Here is a 21,809-nt window from a genome sequence, read left to right as displayed (position 1 = left end):
GGCTAGTCTGTCTCCATTTCCCTTTTCTCTGTCTGTCGCCTCCTTTCAGCCTTTGCTGAGCTCTGAATTCCTCTAATAACTCAAATCTCATCCCTCATATTCAATATCTCTCAAAAAGGAAAGAAGAAATGGCCAGTGATCCGTTCAGGCTTATCCTTAATTCCTGTCCGGAAGAGAGCATCGTGTGCTGTCAAATGAGACGCTTCTCTGTGAGGCAGCTCTTCTGGATGGTTAAAGCGACGGGCGCGTTACATTAGAGGCTCTAATGAGCATGTGAGGCGTGTTCCTGTGGCTGGACGTGACAGCAGAATGATGAAGCACTGATGAGTCATTTCCTATACACTCATGGATTTTTATTAGGCCCGACCGAGAACATGAGAACGGGGCACACAGATAATTTCATTCCAGCCTAACAACCAATTAGAGCGACCTGAAGAAACCCTGAGGACCTCCAATTAGACGCACCCATTATAAGTTAAGAGTAACTGACTGAAGACAAGTGTGACTTTTGGCCATGCATGAGTCACGCTAGGGTGTTCTGGGTGGTTTCTAGTGCGTTGCGTTACTAGGGTGTTCTAGGTGGTTGTTAGGGTATTGCTAGGGTGTTCTAGAATTGTTTTTAGGGTGTTGCATTACTAGGGTGTTCTGGGTGGTCTCTAGGGCATTGCTATGGTGTTCTGGGTGGTTGTTAGGGCATTGCTAGGGTGTTTTTTTTAGGGTGATGTGGTTTCTATGGTGTTCTGGGTGATTGTATGGAATTGTTAGGGCATTCAGTGTGGTTGTTAAGGCATTGCTAGGGTGTTTTGAGTGGTTTCTAGGGTGATGCATTACTAGTCTGATTTGGATGGTTGCTAGGGAATTGCTAGGATGTTCTGAGTGGTAGCTAAGGTGCTCCGATGGTTTTTAGGGTGTTGCATTACTAGGGTGTTCTGGGTGGTTGTTAGGGCGAAGCATTACTAGGGTGTTCTGGGTGGTCTCTAGGGCATTGCTATGGTGTTCTGGGTGGTTGTTAGGGCATTGCTAGGGTGTTTTGGGTTTTTTAGGGTGATGTGTTACTATGGTGTTCTGGGTGACTGTATGGAATTGTAAGGGCATTCAGTGTGGTTGTTAGGGCATTGCTAGGGTGTTCTTGGTTATAGGGCATTCCTAGAGTGTTTTGGGTGTTTTCTAGGGCATTGCGTCACTAGGGCATTCAGGGTGGTTGTTAAGGCATTGCTAGGGTGTTTTGAGTGGTTTCTAGGGTGATGCATTACTAGGCCGATTTGAATGGTTGCTAGGGAGTTGCTAGGATGTTCTGAGTGGTTGCTAAGGTGCTCCGATGGTTTTTTGGGTGTTTCATTGCTAGGGTGTTCTGGGTGGTTTCTAGGGTGTTGCGTTACTAGGGTGTTCTGAGTGGTTGCTAAGGGGTTGCTAGGATGTTCTGAGTGATTGCTAAGGTGCTCTGGGTGGTTTCTTGGGTGTTGCATTGCTAGGGGCATCTGGATGGTTGATAGGGCATTGCTAGAGTTTTCTGGCTGGATGCTAGAGCGCTCTGGGTGGTTTCCAGGGTGTTGCATTGCTAGGGTTTTCTGGGTGGTTGCTAAGGTGCTCTGGGTGGTTTCTAGGGTGCTGGATTGCTGGAGTCATCTGGATGGTTGATAGGGCATTGCTAGGGTGTTCTGGGTGCTGTCTAGGGTGCTGCATTGCTAGGGTATTCTGAGTGGTTGCAAGGTCTTTCTAGGGTGTTCTGGATGGTTGCTAAGTTGCCTAGTTTTCTAGGGTGTTGCACTACTAGGATGATCTGGATGGTTTCTAGGGTGTTGCTAGGATGTTCATAGTGGTTGGTCTGGTGTTCTGGGTGGTTGTTAAGGCATTCTGGGTGGTTGCTAGCACATTGGTAGAGTGTTCTTTGGCATTTTGGGTGGCTGATAATGCTTTTTTGGTGATTTTTAGGGCGTTTCTATACTGGGATGTTCTGAGTGGTTGATTGTGGTGATTGAGGTGCATTGCTAGGGCACTTTAGGGTTAGGATGGTCGCTAAGGCTTTTTGGGTGGTTTCTAGGGTGTTCCCAGGGTGTTTTGGGTGGTTGATATGGCATTTTAGAGTTAGGATGGTTGCTAAGGCCTTTTGGGTGGTTTCTAGGGTGTTGCCAGGGTGTTTTGGGTGGTTGATAGAGCATTTTAGAGTTAGGATGGTTTCTAATGCTTTCTGGGTGGTTTCTAGGGTGTTGCTATACTAAAGTGTTTTGGGTGATTGATAGGACGTTGCTAGGGTGCTCTAGGTGGTTGATAGGGCGTTGCTAGGGTGTTCTGGGTGGTTGATAGGATGTTGCTTGGGTGTTTTGGGTGGTTGCTAGATTGTTCTTGGTGGTTTCTATGGTGCTGTGCATGGTTGCTATGTGGCTTGCACTGTTTGATTTTGGAATTATGGGATTCTTTACTGTTCACTGGGTCAAAGTCAAAGTTACGTTGTTATACGTTGATTTGAACAAACTCCTACCACTAAATGTGAGTACTAATAATATTGGCTCAACTACAGAAGATTCCATGTACACACACAGAGCTCTGTAAGGATATGAGTGAGGTCCTTGTCATGCTGGTCTATGGCGGTCTGAAGCTGCTCTTCCAGGTAATGCAGTCGCTCACTGATGAGTTCGCAGCGCTCCGTCAGCTCTGTCGTCTCTCCGCACAGATCCTGAGACACAAACACACACCCATTAAACTCGCAAAACACCCACTGCTGCTCACACACATCTCAAGCTGCTCAAGTGTGGCGCTAATATGCTGATAATGGTTGTTCGCACACATACAGCACCAAAATGTGTGCATTTTCATCTGGAAGATGTAATTTTTAGAGCATTTGCTCATCTGCAATGTCATTAAAATACATGGATGGAAAAACAGACGGAAGTTAGAATGACATTCAGCAGATGTTTTCAGAGCATTTGTGATTTTAAATGTGTAAGAATCTGTTCTTTCTGGTTTGTTTATATGCTAGAGAAAGTTCTGACAAAGCTTTTTCAGCTTTTTCCTAAATTTAAAAAGTGTTTTAAGGGTGTAGAAAGACCCAGGTTATTAAAACTAAACCTATTAAAATAAGTCTTGCTAAAATTAAATAAAACTGAAATAAAATAAAATAAAATATAAATATTTGATTAAAAAATTAAAACTTGAAGAACTTAACGGAAATCAGAAATGATGCCTTTGCAACTGCCTGAAATAGAATAAGTTGAACTAAAACAAAAAAGTTTAAATAGAAAAATAAATAGAAATGAAATAAAAAAATAAAAAATAAAAAATAATAATAATAATTTTTTTGCTTATTTGAATAAAGCTGAAATAAAGTGAAATTAAAAACTCAAAATTAAAAGAATAAAAAAAACTAAATTAAAAGAAAATTTGAAATATCGCCTTTGCAATTTAGTTTACTTTCTAAAATTACTATTCAAAATATGAATTAAAAAATAATTGTATAATTATGACTAAAGAAACTTAAGAGTATAAAAACTCATATATCTAAATCATATAATTAAAACATATTAAAAACAGTTTTGTTAATTAAAATAAAGCTGAAATAAAATAAAATATAAATATTTAATGAAAAACATAAACTGATAACAAAAAATAAACTAAAACTGGAACAGAAATAAATTAAACCTAAACAGGTAAAAATGTAAAAAGAAAATGTCAAAAGCATAAAAAATTACTAAAAATTAAATTAAAATTAAAAGTGAATTCAGAATATTAATAAAAACTATAATAGTACAATAATATAAATAATTATGACTAAATAAGCTTTAGAAATAGAGAATATTAAACTCTCTTATAAAATCTGCTAAGTTCCCTACCTAGACAACATTTTATGGCACCATCTGGGTTATCATTAACTAAAAGTAAAACTAAAATTATTAAAAACTTTTTTGTTAATTAAAATAAAGTAAAAAAAATATTAGCTGAAAATTATAAACTGAAATTAAAAAATTTTAATAAAATAAACTAAGCCTAAATAGTAAAATAAAAAAGCTAATAAAAATAAATTAAGAATAAATTAATAAATAAATAAAAAGTAATATAAAAAATAAAAATGTCAAAAGCACATAAAATTACTAAAAATTAAAATAAAAACTAAAAAATAATAGTATAATTATGGCTAAAGAAACTTAAGAATATAAACTGAAATACAATAATATATAATATAAAACTAAAACTAAAATAAAAATAAATATGTAACATTTATAATATAATGTAAATATAATTGACAAAAGTACATAAAATTACTAAAACTGAAAATTGATATATACTTTTTTTTTATATATACTTTTTATAAAGTATATAAAAAGCTACTACTATACTATAATAGTTTATAAACACTAAAATAAGGCTGATTTGTATGGTTTGTACACAAAAATGAAGCAAAAAAAATTGTAACACTCTCCAGATGATCTATAACAAGTATCTCTGAGACAAGTGTGTGCTAACTGGGTCAGTCATTGAATACAGTAAAACTATCTCTAATCTCAATTTGTGAATCCTAAAGCAGTGAAGTATAAACGATGACGTTAAATCAGCGACGGTGGGGTCAGACGCGAACACGGCTGTCATCTCCTCTTCCCCTCATCAGAGTCCTGAACCGACAGCGTGTTCCTCCGCGCCGCGCTAATGACTTCACCCAACAGTTTATCGGCAGCCAGGTAAGTGGGACAGGCCCGCACGGTCGGCTCCGTCCCAATTCCATCAAAGCGTGATTCACTGTTTTTCTCTGGCGCTCAGAGTCAGAGAGCGTCTTGAGGTGGTCGACGGACTCGCGTCCGCCCGTTTCTCTCAGGAACGGCCTCGTGTCGCTCTAATGAGGTCTGCGGTCTATTCTTAGACCCCCCACACCAGCTAATGAAACACCTTTTATAGACGCTAACTTCACACTGCGGGCGAATTAAAACACTTCTGAATGAGGCTGGAGTCTCCGGGGACGCATTCGAGAACAACAGCCGCGGCAAACGGCCAGCGCGATACAGCTATTGAGGCGTAATGGAAATCACGCTGGGCGTTCATTTTTAAAGGTCACCCGATCGCTTTATTGCGTCTTAAAGGACGCAGACTGCATATAGACTGCAAAAACAGTACCTTTGTGATAATCATAGAGAGGCATTTTACAACAGAAATACTTCACAAAGGAAAGATTAGTATAATTCTGATCGTATCAAATGCACTTAAGAAGAGTTTTGCAGGCTATTTAATGTGAGGTTTGGTTCACGGTCCTTTAGCACTGGCTATACCAGCTTAAGAAATAGAGAATATAAAATGAGCTCGCTACCTTGGGCATTTTGTTACTAGGGCTTTCTGGGTGGTATTTAGGATGTTGCATTACTAGAATGTTGTGGGTGGTGTTCAGGGCATTGCTAGTGTTTTCAGGGTAGTATTTAAGGTGTTGCATTACTAGAATGTTCTGGATAATTGATAGGGCATTGCTAGGGTGTTTTTGGGGCACTGCGTTACTAGGGTGTACTGGATGATTGTTAAGGGTGTTCTGGATGGTTTCTAGGGCGATGCGTTACTCAGTGGTTGTTATGGCATTACAAGGGTGTTCTGGGTGGTATTTAGGGCATTGCATTACTAGAATGTTCTGGGTGGTTGTTATGGCATTGCTAGGGTGTTCTGGGTGTTTTTTGAGGCGTTGCATTACTAGAGTGTTCTGGACGATTGTAAGAGCATTGTTAGGGTGTTCTGAATGGTTTGTAGGGCGATGCGTTACTAGGGTGTTCTGGGTGGTTGTTGCTAGGGTGTTCTGGGTGGTTTCTATAGAGATGCATTACTAGGGTGTTCTAAGTTGTTAGGGCATTACTAGGGTGTTCTGGGTGGTATTTAGGGCGTTGCGTTACTAGGTTGTTCTGGATAATTGTTAGGGCATTGTGTTTTTTGAGGTGTTGCGTTACTAGGGCGGTCTGGGTGGTTTCTAGGGCAATGCGTTACTAGGGTGCTCTGGGTGGTTGTTATGGCATTACTAGGGTGTTCTGGGTGTTTTTTGGGGCATTGTGTTACTAGGGTGTTCTGGATGATTGTTAGGGCACTGCTAGGGTGTTCTGGTTTTTTTTTTTTTTGAGGCATTACGTTACTAGGGTGTTCTGGGTGGTTTCTAGGGAAATGCATTACTAGGGTGTCCTCAGTGATTGTTAGGCCATTACTAGGGTGTTCTGGGCATTGCATTGTGTTAAGGCGTTGCTTTACTAGGGTGTTCTGGGTGGTTTCTAGGGAGATGCATTACTAGGGTGTTCTCAGTGGTTTCTATGGCAATGCGTTGCATTAGTAGGGTGTTCTAGGCAGTTTTTACGGCATTGCTAGCGTGTTCTGGGTGTTATTTTGAGGCGTTGCATTACTAGGGTGTTCTCATTGGTTGTTATGGCATTACTAGGGTGTTTTGGGTGGTGTTCAGGGCATTGCATTGTGTTCTGGGTGTTTTTTAAGCCGCTGCGTTACTAGGGTGTTGTTCTGGGTGGTATTTAGGGCATTGCGTTACTAGGGTGTTCTGGATGATTGTTAGGGCATTGTTAGGGTGTACTGAGTGTTTTTTGAGGTGTTGCGTTACTAGGGCGGTCTGGGTGGTTTCTAGGGCAATGTGTTACTAGGGTGCTCCGGGTGGTTGTTAGGGCATTACTAGGGTGTTCTGGGTGGTTTCTAGGGCAATGTGTTACTAGGGTGCTCCGGGTGGTTGTTAGGGCATTACTAGGGTGTTCTGGGTGGTTTCTAGGGCAATGTGTTACTAGGGTGCTCCGGGTGGTTGTTAGGGCATTACTAGGGTGTTCTGGGTGGTTTCTAGGGAGATGCATTACTAGGGTGTTCTCAGTGGTTTCTTTGGCAATGCGTTGCATTAGTAGGGTGTTCTGGGTGTTATTTTGAGGCGTTGGATTAATAGGGTGTTCTCAGTGGTTGTTAGGGCATTACTAGGGTGTTTTGGGTGGTGTTCAAGGGAATTGCATTGTGTTCTGGGTGTTTTTTAAGCCGCTGTGTTACTAGGGTGTTCTGGGTGGTGTTCAGGGCATTGCATACAGTCCAGAAGGACTGTAATTTTTAAATGTTCATGTCTGCTGTAGCTCTGGTCTTTTTTGAGGAGGCACCGCTCACACAAACACTGCACTGAATGAATGGATTGATGAGCTGCTTATCAATTAAACACTGTTCACACAGTCAGGTGCAGAAGTTCAAGTATTGACCCAGAGGTCAGGATGGCTTTAATTAAAATCCCTGCGCAAGCAAACTCCATTAACGGCTTGATTTTTCCATTTCCCACAGTGCAGTGCTGTAGGTATTATGCAAAAGTAATCAACCAGCATGATGCTTTCTAAATCTGACTGTGAGACCAGCTTTAAATCAGGGGTATTAACTAAAATTAAATTAAAACGACAAAAAAAAGCATTTTACTTGAAAATATATATATAAAAAACTTGTATTGCCAAGGCAATATTTCTCATTTTCATTTAGTTTAACTTATAGTTATAAAATAAACTACTAAATAAATTAAAACTACTAAATAATACAAAATACACAGATAATACATACATTTTTGTTAATTGAAATAAAGCTGAAATAAAATACTAATTTTAGATGAGAAACATAAACGGAAAAAATTAAAAGTGAACTAAAACTAGTAAAATAACATAATTGCAAATTTGCTAAATAAAACCTAAAGAGTAAAATTAAAAAATAATAAAAATAAATTAAACATAAATAGTAATATAAAAAATAAATAATAATTAAATTAATAAATAAATAAAAATGTTAAAAGCACATAGCAAAATTATTAAAAAAATGAAACTACTTGGCAGCTAATTGAAATAAGCTGAAGCCCTAAAATTACAAATAAATAAATAAAAACTAAAAATGAAATAAAACAAATTAAACCTAAGTAGTTATAAATAAATAAATAAATAGTTAAATAAAAAAAGCAAATAAAAATAAAATTAAACAGCAATATTAAAAAAAGCACATACATTTTTTTAAATAAAACTTTAAAAGTTAAAACACAAAAATTAAAATTTTAAATAAAATTAAACAGAGAACAGAAAATATAAAAATTAACTATTTCAAAATTCAAATATATTAACAAAACTATAATATCATGTAAATGCTACTAAAATAACACTTTAATTCTGTCATAATGCAATTTATGACAGGGGTTAAAATGAAATAAAAGTTCCTGTCATTTACAGTCTCTGAAGTATTTCTGAACACATATGATTTTCTTTCTTATAAAAGTGAATAAAAAATAAAACTGAAATAAAACAAATTAAACCTGAATAATATAAAAAAAAGAAAGGATTAAAAAATACATGGAAATTATAAACATTTTTGTTAATTGAAATATAAAGCTGAAATAAAATAAAATAAAATGACAAAAAAAGTCAGAATTGCGAGATACAAACTTGCATTTGTGAGGAAAATTACTTCTCACAATTGCACGTTTATATCACGCAATTCTGGAAAAAAAGCCCGAATTTCCTGAAAAAAAAATGAATTGCGAGATAAAATTCACAATTCTGAATTATTATGAGTTTATAAACTTTGTGTTTGCTCACAAAAACTTTTGTGACGGAAATAAAGAGGTGAAAGAAAGAAAACTAAATTTCAATGCAAATGCAACATTTTTTTGAGGGAAAGGCAATATTTTTGTGAGCAAACACTTTTCTAGATAGAACACAATACTTTTGTGAGATAATTTTTCACATACAGTTTTACAAAATTATATTAAAAACTTTTTTCTCACAGTTGCGAGTTTACATCTCGCAATTCTGACTGAGATCCTGACTTCTGACTATTTTGTAGTAAAGGGATAGTTCACCCAAAAATGAAAATTTGATGTTTATCTGCTTACCCCAAGTGCATCCAAGCAGAACACAAACAAAGATTTTCTGGCACTGTTCTGGCATTGTATACGCAAACGCCGTAAGGGGAAGACATCAAGAGACAAGAGTCTTAGGACATCAATGTATCGTCACGAGTCGCAGGGTGTAATTTGGATTTGTCTGTGCATGTTTTTGTTTACTTTTAAAGGTCTGGTGCCCATCCACTCACATTATTTGGCTGGCAGACTGCACCGGTTTGAGTTAAAAATCTTCGTTTGTGTTCTGCTGAGGAAACAAAGTCACCTACATCTTGGATGCCCTGGGGGTAAGCAGATAAACATCACATTTTCATTTTTGGGTGAACTATCCCTTAAGTAACGAATATGCTTCGGGAAATGTATTGGAATAAAAGCATACATTTTAATTAGGAAATGCAGTGGAATAAAAGTAAAAGTAGGCTGAAAAATAAAAACTCAAGTAAAGTAAAGAAACTCCCAAAAAATACTTTAGTATTTTTTACTTTGTTTCATTACACCACTGTAAACACATTCCTGTCATTTACCTTCTCTGAAGTAATTCTGAACACATATGATTTTCTTTCTTATAACAGTGAATAAAAAAGAGGTTGTCAAGGCTGAAGAATGAAAAAAAGTACCATAAAAGAAGCCCACGCTTATAAAGTGATATTCTGAAGTCATAGGATGACTTTGTGTGACAGAGAGTTTAATTTCTGGATGAACTTTACCAACCCACATTTATACCATCAGATTCCTGTCAACACAAAAAAACACTCACCTCAGGAGAAGCATCTTCCAAACAGAAGAGAAACTCCTCTAATTTCTGCAAGACACAGGAGGACGAATGAGTCACTTTAGCCGAAGATTAAAACAAAACAATAAACCTCATCTATTATTAAAAAGCACTCAGCGCACTGACATTACGGGAAGTGCGCAATAACTCGTCATTACGGCTGACAAGAAGAAAAATAATTGAGCGGGTTCGGCCCATCTATGTGGCTAATGATTGCATTCAGGAGTCGTGTGCTAAAGCAGACAATAATTAGCACTCAGTGGCAGATCTATTAGTTCAACTGGAGCTGATGGGAGCCGACCTCAGGAAAACAGGTTACAGCTTCACGTCTCACAGATTGGGATTTAAATGACACAATATTAATTATCATCTCCTGTCGGCAGGAGCGATATTAAAGCGCCGCGGTCAGCCGTAGACCACTGCCTCTTTTATTAGATCCTGACCTGGTTTAAAATCATATTTAGCTTGTCAAAACATCAGTGGTTTATTGCTTAAGCAATACATTTAGAAGAAAAAGATGGCTGCAGGCAACAAGTATCAAAAAGTATAGAAGTATACAAACACACACACACACACACACACACACACACACACACACACACACATACATAAATACATAAAGTGTGTACTTAATACCATAATATATTGAGAAGATAAAAAATTTATATAATAAATTAGTAAATTATTATTATTATCATTATTAGTATATATTATAACTATAATGTATGCATTTATAATAATACATAACTATTTTTAGAATTATTATTATCAGCAATTTTTTATTATTACTCACTACTACAATTTATTAATAATAGTACTTATTTTTTAGTACTATTGTTATTAATTGCATTAATATTTAATATAATTTATATGTAGTAAATTATATTAATATTTATAATACAAATTTTCTAGTATTAGTATTGAGTATTTTATTATATTAGCATGTAATTAAAATGTATTGTATATATATATATATATATATATATATATATATATATATATATATATATATATATGCGTTGTCCAAATAGCATACATAATATTATTATTACTATTATTATTATTAATAATAATGTTATTATCATTATTATATTCATATTAATATTATTACTATATACAATATTATTACAATCATTATTATTACTACTTATAATTTACTACTTTATATATTTATAAAATATATATATATATATATATATATATATATATATATATATATATATATATATAATATTTAATTTCAACTTATTTATGCTTACATATATAATTATACAAATTAAGTTAAATATTTTTTGTGCAACTGTGTCTAGTAATAAAAGATTATTATTATTATTATTATTATTATTATTATTATTAACAACAACAACAACAGGAACAACAATAATATATAATATTATGCAATATCAAATATTATTATAATATATATATATATAAATAATAACATTATTAATAACAACAACAAAAATAATATATAATACGATATAATATGATATATTATTATTATTATGCTGCATATCTATTGTCATTATTACTAACTATAATTTTCTACCGAAATCTATTTTCTATTAAAATTTTATTATATTAGCATTTAGTATTTAATATCACTTACTGTAAGACATGTTTCAAAAAGCATAAATAGTAATAATAATTATTATTATTAGTAATTAGTTATTACATAACATAATATGATATAATATTATCATTATAATACTATTACACATATATTACTAATATTATTATTAATAACTATAATTCACTATATATATATATATATATATATATATATATATATATAATTATTATATAACAAATGAAATAAGAATTTTTGTGCAACTGTGTCCAATAATAATGATAATAATAATAATAATAATAATAATAATAATAATAATAATAATAATATTACACTATTTTAATTCATATTTGTTAAATTTGTTATACAAATAATACACAGACAACATAAATAATATGCTGTGTAGGCTTGTGTAGACGCACGTATACAGTATGTGCGAAGCAGAGAGATGAAGAGCAGTGAGTGGGAGACGCAGCGTCACCTCACCTTCAGAGTCCTGGAGGAGTGTTAGGAGGAGTGGCTGATCTTCAGCAGACAAAAGACAAAAACAGACAGAAGATACAGCCATGCACTTAGAGACAATAGAGCCCTGCTGAGCTGAAACATATTAGAACGACTTAGAAAAAGTTATGAACAATAAGGGCAGTGGAGGAGGAAGAAGAAGAAGAAGAACAGAGTGGAAATTAGAGTCATTCAGAAAATGGATGGTTTTTATGGAAATGGAGGAAGCCGAATGAACAGGGTTTCTATTTTTAGTTTCTCATTTCATGAGTCTCTCAAAAGCACATGTTGTATTCTGGCGTGAGGCAGTGCTGTACTCTTCAGGTTGACACACTTATGGGTAAAATTGGCAAAACTATACAAATTACAACAAAAAGTACATTATAGTATTGATTAGGGGTGTGACGAGACACTTATCTCTAGAGAACGAGACGAGATGAGATTTTTAAACTTTTTAAAAGAAATCCTCAATGATGAAATATATAGAGAAAAATAGTATTTTATTCAACTATAAAACAAAATGCAATAAAATGTAGGTGCATTTTGATATGTAAAAGTAATACACATGTAAACTAAAGCTGCATGATTATGGATAAATTGAAAATTTTCTTTTATAAATTGGAGATCACGATTCTGAAAAAAAAAAAAAGGATTAGAAATCTAAACAAAATTACGGAATTTACTAGTGGTTCTGACAGAATGTTTATGCTTAAGTCTATATTTGAACAAAATGAGAAAAATAAATGAGTGTCTCAATTAATAAAGACTTGTTTCACTATTGGAATCTCTTGAATGTATAATTCAATGATAAATACTTTTTTTAACCCTTGTGCGACCTGATGGACATTTTTGTCCATTTCAGTTTTGTTTTTTGTTAGAAAGTGTGCTAATGCCAACTGCATGAATTGTGGCTCAGGTGTTCATTTTTATTTAAATTTTAATATTTCACCCTCATTTCCTTCCAAAAAATCTATTTTACTCTCCGTACAAAAAATATACACACTCAGGACCGTAAGGACAAAAATGTACACATTGAAACCCATTAAAACTGCTAATTTTGAACCCAGGGCCATTTGACTATAAAATTATGCAATATTTGCTAATAGGCATTTATTCTATTGGCAAGGCTTCAGATTTTAGATTTTTACCATTTTTTTACTAGATTGTGCCAATTTTTCAAATTTGCCATATGCATTTTTTTTTTATCTAACACTACACAACAAATATAATTGCCTCAAAATGAATGTTGTTGTTCTTCACTGACACACCCAAGAATCTAATAAGCAAATAAAAAAATTCTGCTTATCATTTAATATATGATAATTTTTCAAAAAAAAAAAAAAAAAAACACCTGTGGCATTACATAAACAAAACAGCATTTAAAGAGTACAATTCTGAAAATTAATAAATGTTTGGTATCTATGGATAGAACAGATGCTGGTTAAAAAAATCGAATCAGTGAAAGTGGAAAAAAATATTAATAAATCATATTTTTATGACAGTTTTTGGACATGGACATTTTTATCCATTTTGCACCTATGTGTAACTTTTTTTTTTGAATGGACAAGGGTTAAACATGCAGTTTTCGGCACCTCCTGGCAGAAGAGGATAAGTGTTACAATACATACGTGTTAAGATACTATGGTTTTGATCGCTACTGTAGACAATAAGTGTTTATGCCCAAGCTATAAACTTTTATCCCAGTACTTATGTTATTTAAATGTCTGTAACAAAGACATAATGATGATAATGTGGTTAAAAAGACTGTTTGTGTTGCTCTTTCTGAATCAGAAGCAGCATTAATGCAGATTTGAATGCATTTAATACCTGTTTCACATCGAAAGCGTCAGTGGAGCATGTGAAACAGTTGTAATAGACACAACAATTAATCATGCAGCTCTAATGTAAACACTACAAAGTCAGATCTCGCAGGACGCATCGGATCCCGTCACATCCCTAGTATTGATATTTAATGAGTTTTGGCTTTACCTTAGTGAACTCCGAGTGTTGGAGGTTGGCCTCAGGACACCAGCGGCCCCCTAGAGCGGTCAACATGGCGCAGTCCGCTTCCTCTTTAGTGAACGGCAGGACATCTGAACCCGATCCAGGAATGGAGGGCAGATCCTCAGATTCGGAGATGCTGGATGTGCGCTGATCGAGGCCTTTTAGGAGAAGATGACAAGCCTCCAAATCAGCTTCCCAAATGTGTTCCAGCGCTGGACTTCCACAGCTACAGAGAGAAATATAAATAACACTTGCTTTGATGCTTTGGAATTACATGCAATGACATTCAGACACTTTTAGGTCTTAAGTGCACTAATACTTTTATGGACAAATCTCTAGTGTGGAGGAACTGATACCTTGGGTGATCAGAACCACTGTCAAACTTGATATATCACACAAAGTCCTTTCAAACTAATGGAGTCTTTCCATTACTTCATGCATTTTTATGAAAAATGAGACTGAACCTGTGTCAATAAAAAAAGTTTTTATGAAATTAGACATTTCTTCTTTGCCTGAGGCTTTGCAGTCACTTTTATCTGCATTAAAAATCCATTTTATTAGAACATAAAACTACATTAAGTTTTCTCAGTATTAGATACACATTATTGTAATGCATTCAATTTATCAAAAATGACAGAAAAGATCATTATTTTGTTACAAAAAATGTTAAATAAACGCTGTTCTTCTGAACCTTCTGTTAATCAAGGAATCCAACATGTTAGAATGTTGCTAAGATCTTGGATTTCAATAGAATTTGTTAGAATGTTTTTAAAAATGTTGGATTCCAATAAAATTTAACATGTTAGAATGTTGCCAAAATGTTGGATTCCAATAGAATTTAACATGTTAGAATGTTTCTGAAATCTTGGACTCCAATAGAATTTCTTAGAATGTTGCTAAAATCTTAGATTCCAATAGAATTCAACATGCTAGAATGTTACTACAATGTTGGACTCCAATAGAATTTGATGTGTTATTATGTTGCCAAAATGTTAGATTCCAATAGAAATCGACAAGTCAAATTTTCATAAAAATTTGCAGTGTCTTTTATCTACATTAAAAATCTATTTTATTACAACATAAAACTACATTTTATAACCATAATTAAATGAAAGAATGCATTTCATTGATCAAAAATGACAGAAAATCTCTTTTTTTTTTATACAAAAGACTTATATTTCAAATAAGTGCTGTTCTTTTGAACTATCTGTTCATCAAGGAATCCTAAAAAAAAAAGTTATTGGGTGTAAATTTTTTTTTAGGAAATTTCAGAGCACTTTCAATGCTAGAAGGTATCAAATTTAATGCCATTAGTAGTGTTCGCTACAGTCAGACTTACAATTCTCACCTGACAGACAAAAAACATCTGATAAACATACTCTAGAGGAGCCACAACAGACTTGGTTGGACTCTTTTGGCTTCAACTTCATATATGTTACTATATAGAGACACTAAAGCTCCCTGCTGTTTCCTCCAGTCCAGGAAACTGTGAGAATGCACAGAGAGGACGATAATTACGATCTTCACACCTGTGTCTCTAGAAACAAACAGCTTCCTAGAGCAATAACGGACAACGCCGTACCCTCCCCAGAAACCCTGCTTTGCTGCTCCTGGTGGCTTCATTCAGCTGACAAACAAACCTACAGAGATTCATTTACATGTTTATGTTTGGTTTCTTGCATTAGCAAGAGCTAAGAAGGTAAAATAAAGGTGCATTAAGGATCTCTGCATGACTCATAATGAATTCCAATAAACTATGATGTGTTAGATTGTTGCTCAAATGCTAGATTCCAATAGAATTCAACATGTTAAAACAGTGCTAACATGTTTAGTCAGTGTTAACATTAACATGTTAAATGTTGGATTCCAATAGAATTTGATGTGTTAGAATGTTGCTAAAATGTTGGATTCCACTAGAACTCAATGTTTAAGAATGTTGCTAAAATCTTGCAATCCAAAAGAATTTCATGTGTTAAAATGTTGCTAAAATGTTGGATTACAGTAGAATTTGACATGTTAGAATGTTGCTAAAATCTTGGATTCCAATATAATTTAAAGTGTTAGATTGTTGCCAAAATGTTGGATTCCAATAGAATTTGACATGTTAGAATGTTGCTAAAATCTTATAGAATTAGATAGGTTAGAATGTTGCTGAAATCTTGAAATCCAATAGAATTTTATTTGTTAGAATGTTCCTAAAATGTTGAAATTCAATAGAATTTGATGTGTTAGAATGTTGGCAAAATGTTGGATTCCAATAGAATTCTATGTGTTAGAATGTTGCTAAAATCTTGAAATCCAATAGAATTTTATTTGTTAGAATGTTCCTAAAATGTTGAAATTCAATAGAATTTGATGTGTTAGAATGTTGGCAAAATGTTGGATTCCAATAGAATTCTATGTGTTAGAATGTTGCTAAAATCTTTGATTCCAATAGAATTCAATGGGTTAGAATGTTGCCAAAATATTGGATTCCAACAGAATTTGACATGTTAGAATGATGCTAAAATCATGGAATGCAACATAATTTGATGTGTTAAGAAGTAGCTAAAATGCCAGATTCCAACAGAATTCAACATGTTAGAATATTGCTAAAATGTTTGATTTTAATAATTTTTTTTTGTTTTTTTTTTACGTGGATTCCAGTTTAATTCGACATACACATTTAATTCAATACCAAAGGAATTCCAAAGGAATTTAAAATGTTAGAATGTTGTTAAAATGTTGGATTCCAGTAGAATTCAACATGTTAGAACAACGCTAAACATTGGAATCCAACAGAATTGTAAATTGTAAAATGCTGGATTCCAAAAGAATTCGATGTGATACGTCGCTAAAATTCACAGCACACAACACTGCTCGGTATAACAGTGAATTTAGTAAAAAACGTAAATAATTTTTTAAATGGTACGTTGTCACATGCTTAGTAAAACAGGCGCTTGGTGATTATCAACAGATGACTTAAGACGTCTATAACTGATGTTTTAAAGGAATGAAAATGATTGATGGCACCATAAAAAAAGCCCAACCATCATCTCTCAGCATTTTCTGATATCAAACAGACGCAGTAATCTGATTGACAGGATCCTTCAGCAGGACAAAAGGGCTAGTGGCGCTTTAAATTCACAACCCGCGGGTAGGGAAAACCAGTCAATTAGCTCAACATCTACATGTACACAAACAGAGAGGAATCCTCTGATGGAAAGGTTGATGGGGACAGTCAGCACTCAATGTGTTATATGTTGGATTCCAGTAGAATTTGACATGCTAGAATGATGCTAAAATCTTAGAATCCAATAGAATTGGATAGAATTTGGTCTGTTAGTATGTTGCTAAAATGGTGGATTCCAATTGAATGCAATGTTTTAGAATGTTGTTAAAATGTTGGATTCTAATAAAATTTTACGTTAGGACGTTTCTAAAATGTTTGATCCCAATAGAAGTCAACAAGTAAAAACGTTGCTAAAACACTGGATTCCAAAAAAATGTTGGATTCTAATGAAATTTTAAATGTTGCTAGATGCTAGAATTAGACTACACTGTTGGATTCCTGTATAATTTAAGGTGTTAGAATGTTGCTCAAATGCTAGATTCCAATAGAATTCATAATGCTGGAAAAGTGCCAAAATGTTGGATTCCAGTAGAATTTGATGTTTTAAAATGTTGCTAAAATGCTGGATTTCAATACAATTCAACATTCTAGAATGTTGCTCAAATGCTAGATTCCAATAGAATTCATCATGTTGGAAAAGTGCCAAAATGTTAGATTCCAGTAGAATTTTACATGTCAAAATGTTTCTAAAATGTCGGATTTCAATAGAATTTGATGCTTTAGAATGTTGCTAAAATGCTGGATTTCAATACAATTCAACATTCTAGAATTGCTCAAATGTTGGATTCTATAGAATTTGACATGTTAGCACACTGCTAAAATATTGTATTCCAATAGAATTTGACATGTTTGAATTACACTACACTGTTGGATTCCAATATAATTGAATGTGTTTGAATGTTGCTCAGATGCTAGATTCCAATAGAATACATCATGTTGGAAACAGTGTTGTTTTCGTCAACGATGACGATGACGAAATCATTTCGTTGGCGCCACTTTTTTTCATGACGATAATGAGACGATGACGAGATAAAAATGGCTCTTTGATGACTAAAACATGACGAGACGTGTGTGAGTTTTCGTTGACGAGACGAGAATAGACGAAAATGTTAGTGGGTGGTCCGGCAGACGTTTAAAATGCATGACATTTCTGCTTATTGTGCATGCCAATTAAAACCGAAAAAGTATCTGCCGCTATGGAAAGCCGTTTTAGCATTAAATACTCTTTGCCATACTAGTATGGCAAGCCGTTTTAGCATTCTATCCTTGTTTGGTTACGCTCAACACGTCACATTGTTTTCACTCAGACAGACAGACGATTAACCATGATGGCGGCAGTTTGCACACAGGGTGGTCGCAAACGGTGAGAGGACCTATGGGTGTATTTCAAATATATGTCTTTTATGTCTAAAACCATTCCTTCATTATTGTAATTATTGGTGAAAATAGTCGATGCGGAAGCTCACATTGTGTTGGACTATAGATCTGCTATTTTCACAACTTATAAGTGACACTACCAAACAGCTAAATACTTACCTACATTAATTTGTTAAAAGACTTTTTCCCCTTTTTTTGACTAAAACCTTTTTGACTTTTCGTCGACTAAAATTGGACTAAAACTATCACATTTAGAAGTGACTAAAATTTGACTAAAACTAATAAGCATTTTAGTCCAAAAGACTAAGACTAAATCTAAGATGGTTGTCAAAAACAACACTGGTTGGAAAAGTGCCAAAATGTTGGATTCCAGTAGAATTTGACATGTCAGAATGTTGCTAAAATGTTGGATTTCAATAGAATTTGATGTTTTAGAATGTTGCTAAAATCTTGGATCCTAATAGAAACACTGGATTTCAAAGGAATTAAAAATATTAGAATGTTGCCAAAATGTTGGATTCCAATAGAATTTGACGTTTTAGAATGTTGCTAAAATCTTGGATCCTAATAGAAACACTGGATTTCAAAGGAATTAAAAATATTAGAATGTTGCCAAAATGTTGGATTCCAAAAGAATTTAATGTTTTAGAATGTTGCTAAAATCTTGGATCCTAATAGAAACACTGGATTCCAAAGGAATTTAAAATATTAGAATGTTGTTAAAATGTTGGATTCTAATGAAATTCTAAGTGTAAAATTTTGTGAAAATGCTGGATTCCAATAGAATTCAATGTGTTAGAATGTTACCAAAATGTTGGATTCCAATAGAATTTGATGTTTTAGAATGTTGCTAAAATCTTGGATCCTAACAGAAACACTGGATTCCAAAGGAATTTAAAATATTAGAATGTTGTTAAAATGTTGGATTCTAATGAAATTCTAAGTGTAAAATTTTGTGAAAATGCTGGATTCCAATAGAATTCAATGTGTTAGAATGTTACCAAAATGTTGGATTCCAATAGAATTTGATGTTTTAGAATGTTGCTAAAATCTTGGATCCTAACAGAAACACTGGATTCCAAAGGAATTAAAAATATTAGAATGTTGCCAAAATGTTGGATTCCAAAAGAATTTAATGTTTTAGAATGTTGCTAAAATCTTGGATCCTAATAGAAACACTGGATTCCAAAGGAATTTAAAATATTAGAATGTTGTTAAAATGTTGGATTCTAATGAAATTCTAAGTGTAAAATTTTGTGAAAATGCTGGATTCCAATAGAATTCAATGTGTTAGAATGTTGCCAAAATGTTGGATTCCAATAGAATTTGATGTTTTAGAATGTTGCTAAAATCTTGGATCCTAACAGAAACACTGGATTCCAAAGGAATTTAAAATATTAGAATGTTGTTAAAATGTTGGATTCTAATGAAATTCTAAGTGTAAAATTTTGTGAAAATGCTGGATTCCAATAGAATTTGATGTTTTAGAATGTTGCTAAAATCTTGGATCCTAACAGAAACACTGGATTCCAAAGGAATTTAAAATATTAGAATGTTGTTAAAATGTTGGATTCCAATAGAATTTGATGTTTTAGAATGTTGCTAAAATCTTGGATCCTAATAGAAACACTGGATTCCAAGGGAATTTAAAATATTAGAATGTTGTTAAAATGTTGGATTCTAATGAAATTCTAAGTGTAAAATTTTGTGAAAATGCTGGATTCCAATAGAATTCAATGTGTTAGAATGTTGCCAAAATGTTGGATTCCAATAGAATTTGATAGAATTGGATTCCCTTGATGACTATCACCAGATGACTTAAGATGCAGGACAAAAGGCCTGGTGGCGCTTTAAATTCACAACCCGCGGGTAGGGAAAACCAGTCAATTAGCTCAACATCTACATGTACACAAACAGAGAGGAATCCTCTGATGGAAAGGTTGATGGGGACAGTCAGCACTCAATGTGTTATATGTTGGATTCCAGTAGAATTTGACATGCTAGAATGATGCTAAAATCTTAGAATCCAATAGAATTGGATAGAATTTGGTCTGTTAGTATGTTGCTAAAATGGTGGATTCCAATTGAATGCAATGTTTTAGAATGTTGTTAAAATGTGGGATTCTAATAAAATTTTACGTTAGGACGTTTCTAAAATGTTTGATCCCAATAGAAGTCAACAAGTAAAAACGTTGCTAAAACACTGGATTCCAAAAAAATGTTGGATTCTAATGAAATTTTAAATGTTGCTAGATGCTAGAATTAGACTACACTGTTGGATTCCTGTATAATTTAAGGTGTTAGAATGTTGCTCAAATGCTAGATTCCAATAGAATTCATAATGCTGGAAAAGTGCCAAAATGTTGGATTCCAGTAGAATTTGATGTTTTAAAATGTTGCTAAAATGCTGGATTTCAATACAATTCAACATTCTAGAATGTTGCTCAAATGCTAGATTCCAATAGAATTCATCATGTTGGAAAAGTGCCAAAATGTTAGATTCCAGTAGAATTTTACATGTCAAAATGTTTCTAAAATGTCGGATTTCAATAGAATTTGATGCTTTAGAATGTTGCTAAAATGCTGGATTTCAATACAATTCAACATTCTAGAATTGCTCAAATGTTGGATTCTATAGAATTTGACATGTTAGCACACTGCTAAAATATTGTATTCCAATAGAATTTGACATGTTTGAATTACACTACACTGTTGGATTCCAATATAATTGAATGTGTTTGAATGTTGCTCAGATGCTAGATTCCAATAGAATACATCATGTTGGAAACAGTGTTGTTTTCGTCAACGATGACGATGACGAAATCATTTCGTTGGCGCCACTTTTTTTCATGACGATAATGAGACGATGACGAGATAAAAATGGCTCTTTGATGACTAAAACATGACGAGACGTGTGTGAGTTTTCGTTGACGAGACGAGAATAGACGAAAATGTTAGTGGGTGGTCCGGCAGACGTTTAAAATGCATGACATTTCTGCTTATTGTGCATGCCAATTAAAACCGAAAAAGTATCTGCCGCTATGGAAAGCCGTTTTAGCATTAAATACTCTTTGCCATACTAGTATGGCAAGCCGTTTTAGCATTCTATCCTTGTTTGGTTACGCTCAACACGTCACATTGTTTTCACTCAGACAGACAGACGATTAACCATGATGGCGGCAGTTTGCACACAGGGTGGTCGCAAACGGTGAGAGGACCTATGGATGTATTTCAAATATATGTCTTTTATGTCTAAAACCATTCCTTCATTATTGTAATTATTGGTGAAAATAGTCGATGCGGAAGCTCACATTGTGTTGGACTATAGATCTGCTATTTTCACAACTTATAAGTGACACTACCAAACAGCTAAATACTTACCTACATTAATTTGTTAAAAGACTTTTTCCCCTTTTTTTGACTAAAACCTTTTTGACTTTTCGTCGACTAAAATTGGACTAAAACTATCACATTTAGAAGTGACTAAAATTTGACTAAAACTAATAAGCATTTTAGTCCAAAAGACTAAGACTAAATCTAAGATGGTTGTCAAAAACAACACTGGTTGGAAAAGTGCCAAAATGTTGGATTCCAGTAGAATTTGACATGTCAGAATGTTGCT

The 21,809-nt window shown here is 33.8% G+C and overlaps 1 protein-coding gene across 1 annotated transcript in view; it reads right to left on the bottom strand.

Annotated features, from left to right (window-relative positions):
• disc1 (DISC1 scaffold protein) overlaps positions 1-21,809 on the bottom strand; it is an 89,741-nt gene that overhangs the window by 7,325 nt on the left and 60,607 nt on the right. Inside the window, exons 11-13 of the mRNA XM_073834559.1 lie at positions 13,684-13,924; positions 9,609-9,653; positions 2,537-2,674 (exon numbers count right to left, since the gene is read on the bottom strand). Of these exons, the coding sequence (XP_073690660.1) occupies positions 2,537-2,674; positions 9,609-9,653; positions 13,684-13,924 (424 nt within the window). The remainder of the gene's footprint in view (positions 1-2,536; positions 2,675-9,608; positions 9,654-13,683; positions 13,925-21,809) is intronic.

The sequence above is a fragment of the Garra rufa genome, chromosome 2 (genome assembly GCF_049309525.1).
Source record: "Garra rufa chromosome 2, GarRuf1.0, whole genome shotgun sequence".
Taxonomy (NCBI): Eukaryota; Metazoa; Chordata; class Actinopteri; order Cypriniformes; family Cyprinidae; genus Garra; species Garra rufa.
The sequence above is the reverse complement of the archived record's forward strand: the minus strand, read 5'-3'. Positions and strand labels throughout refer to the sequence as shown.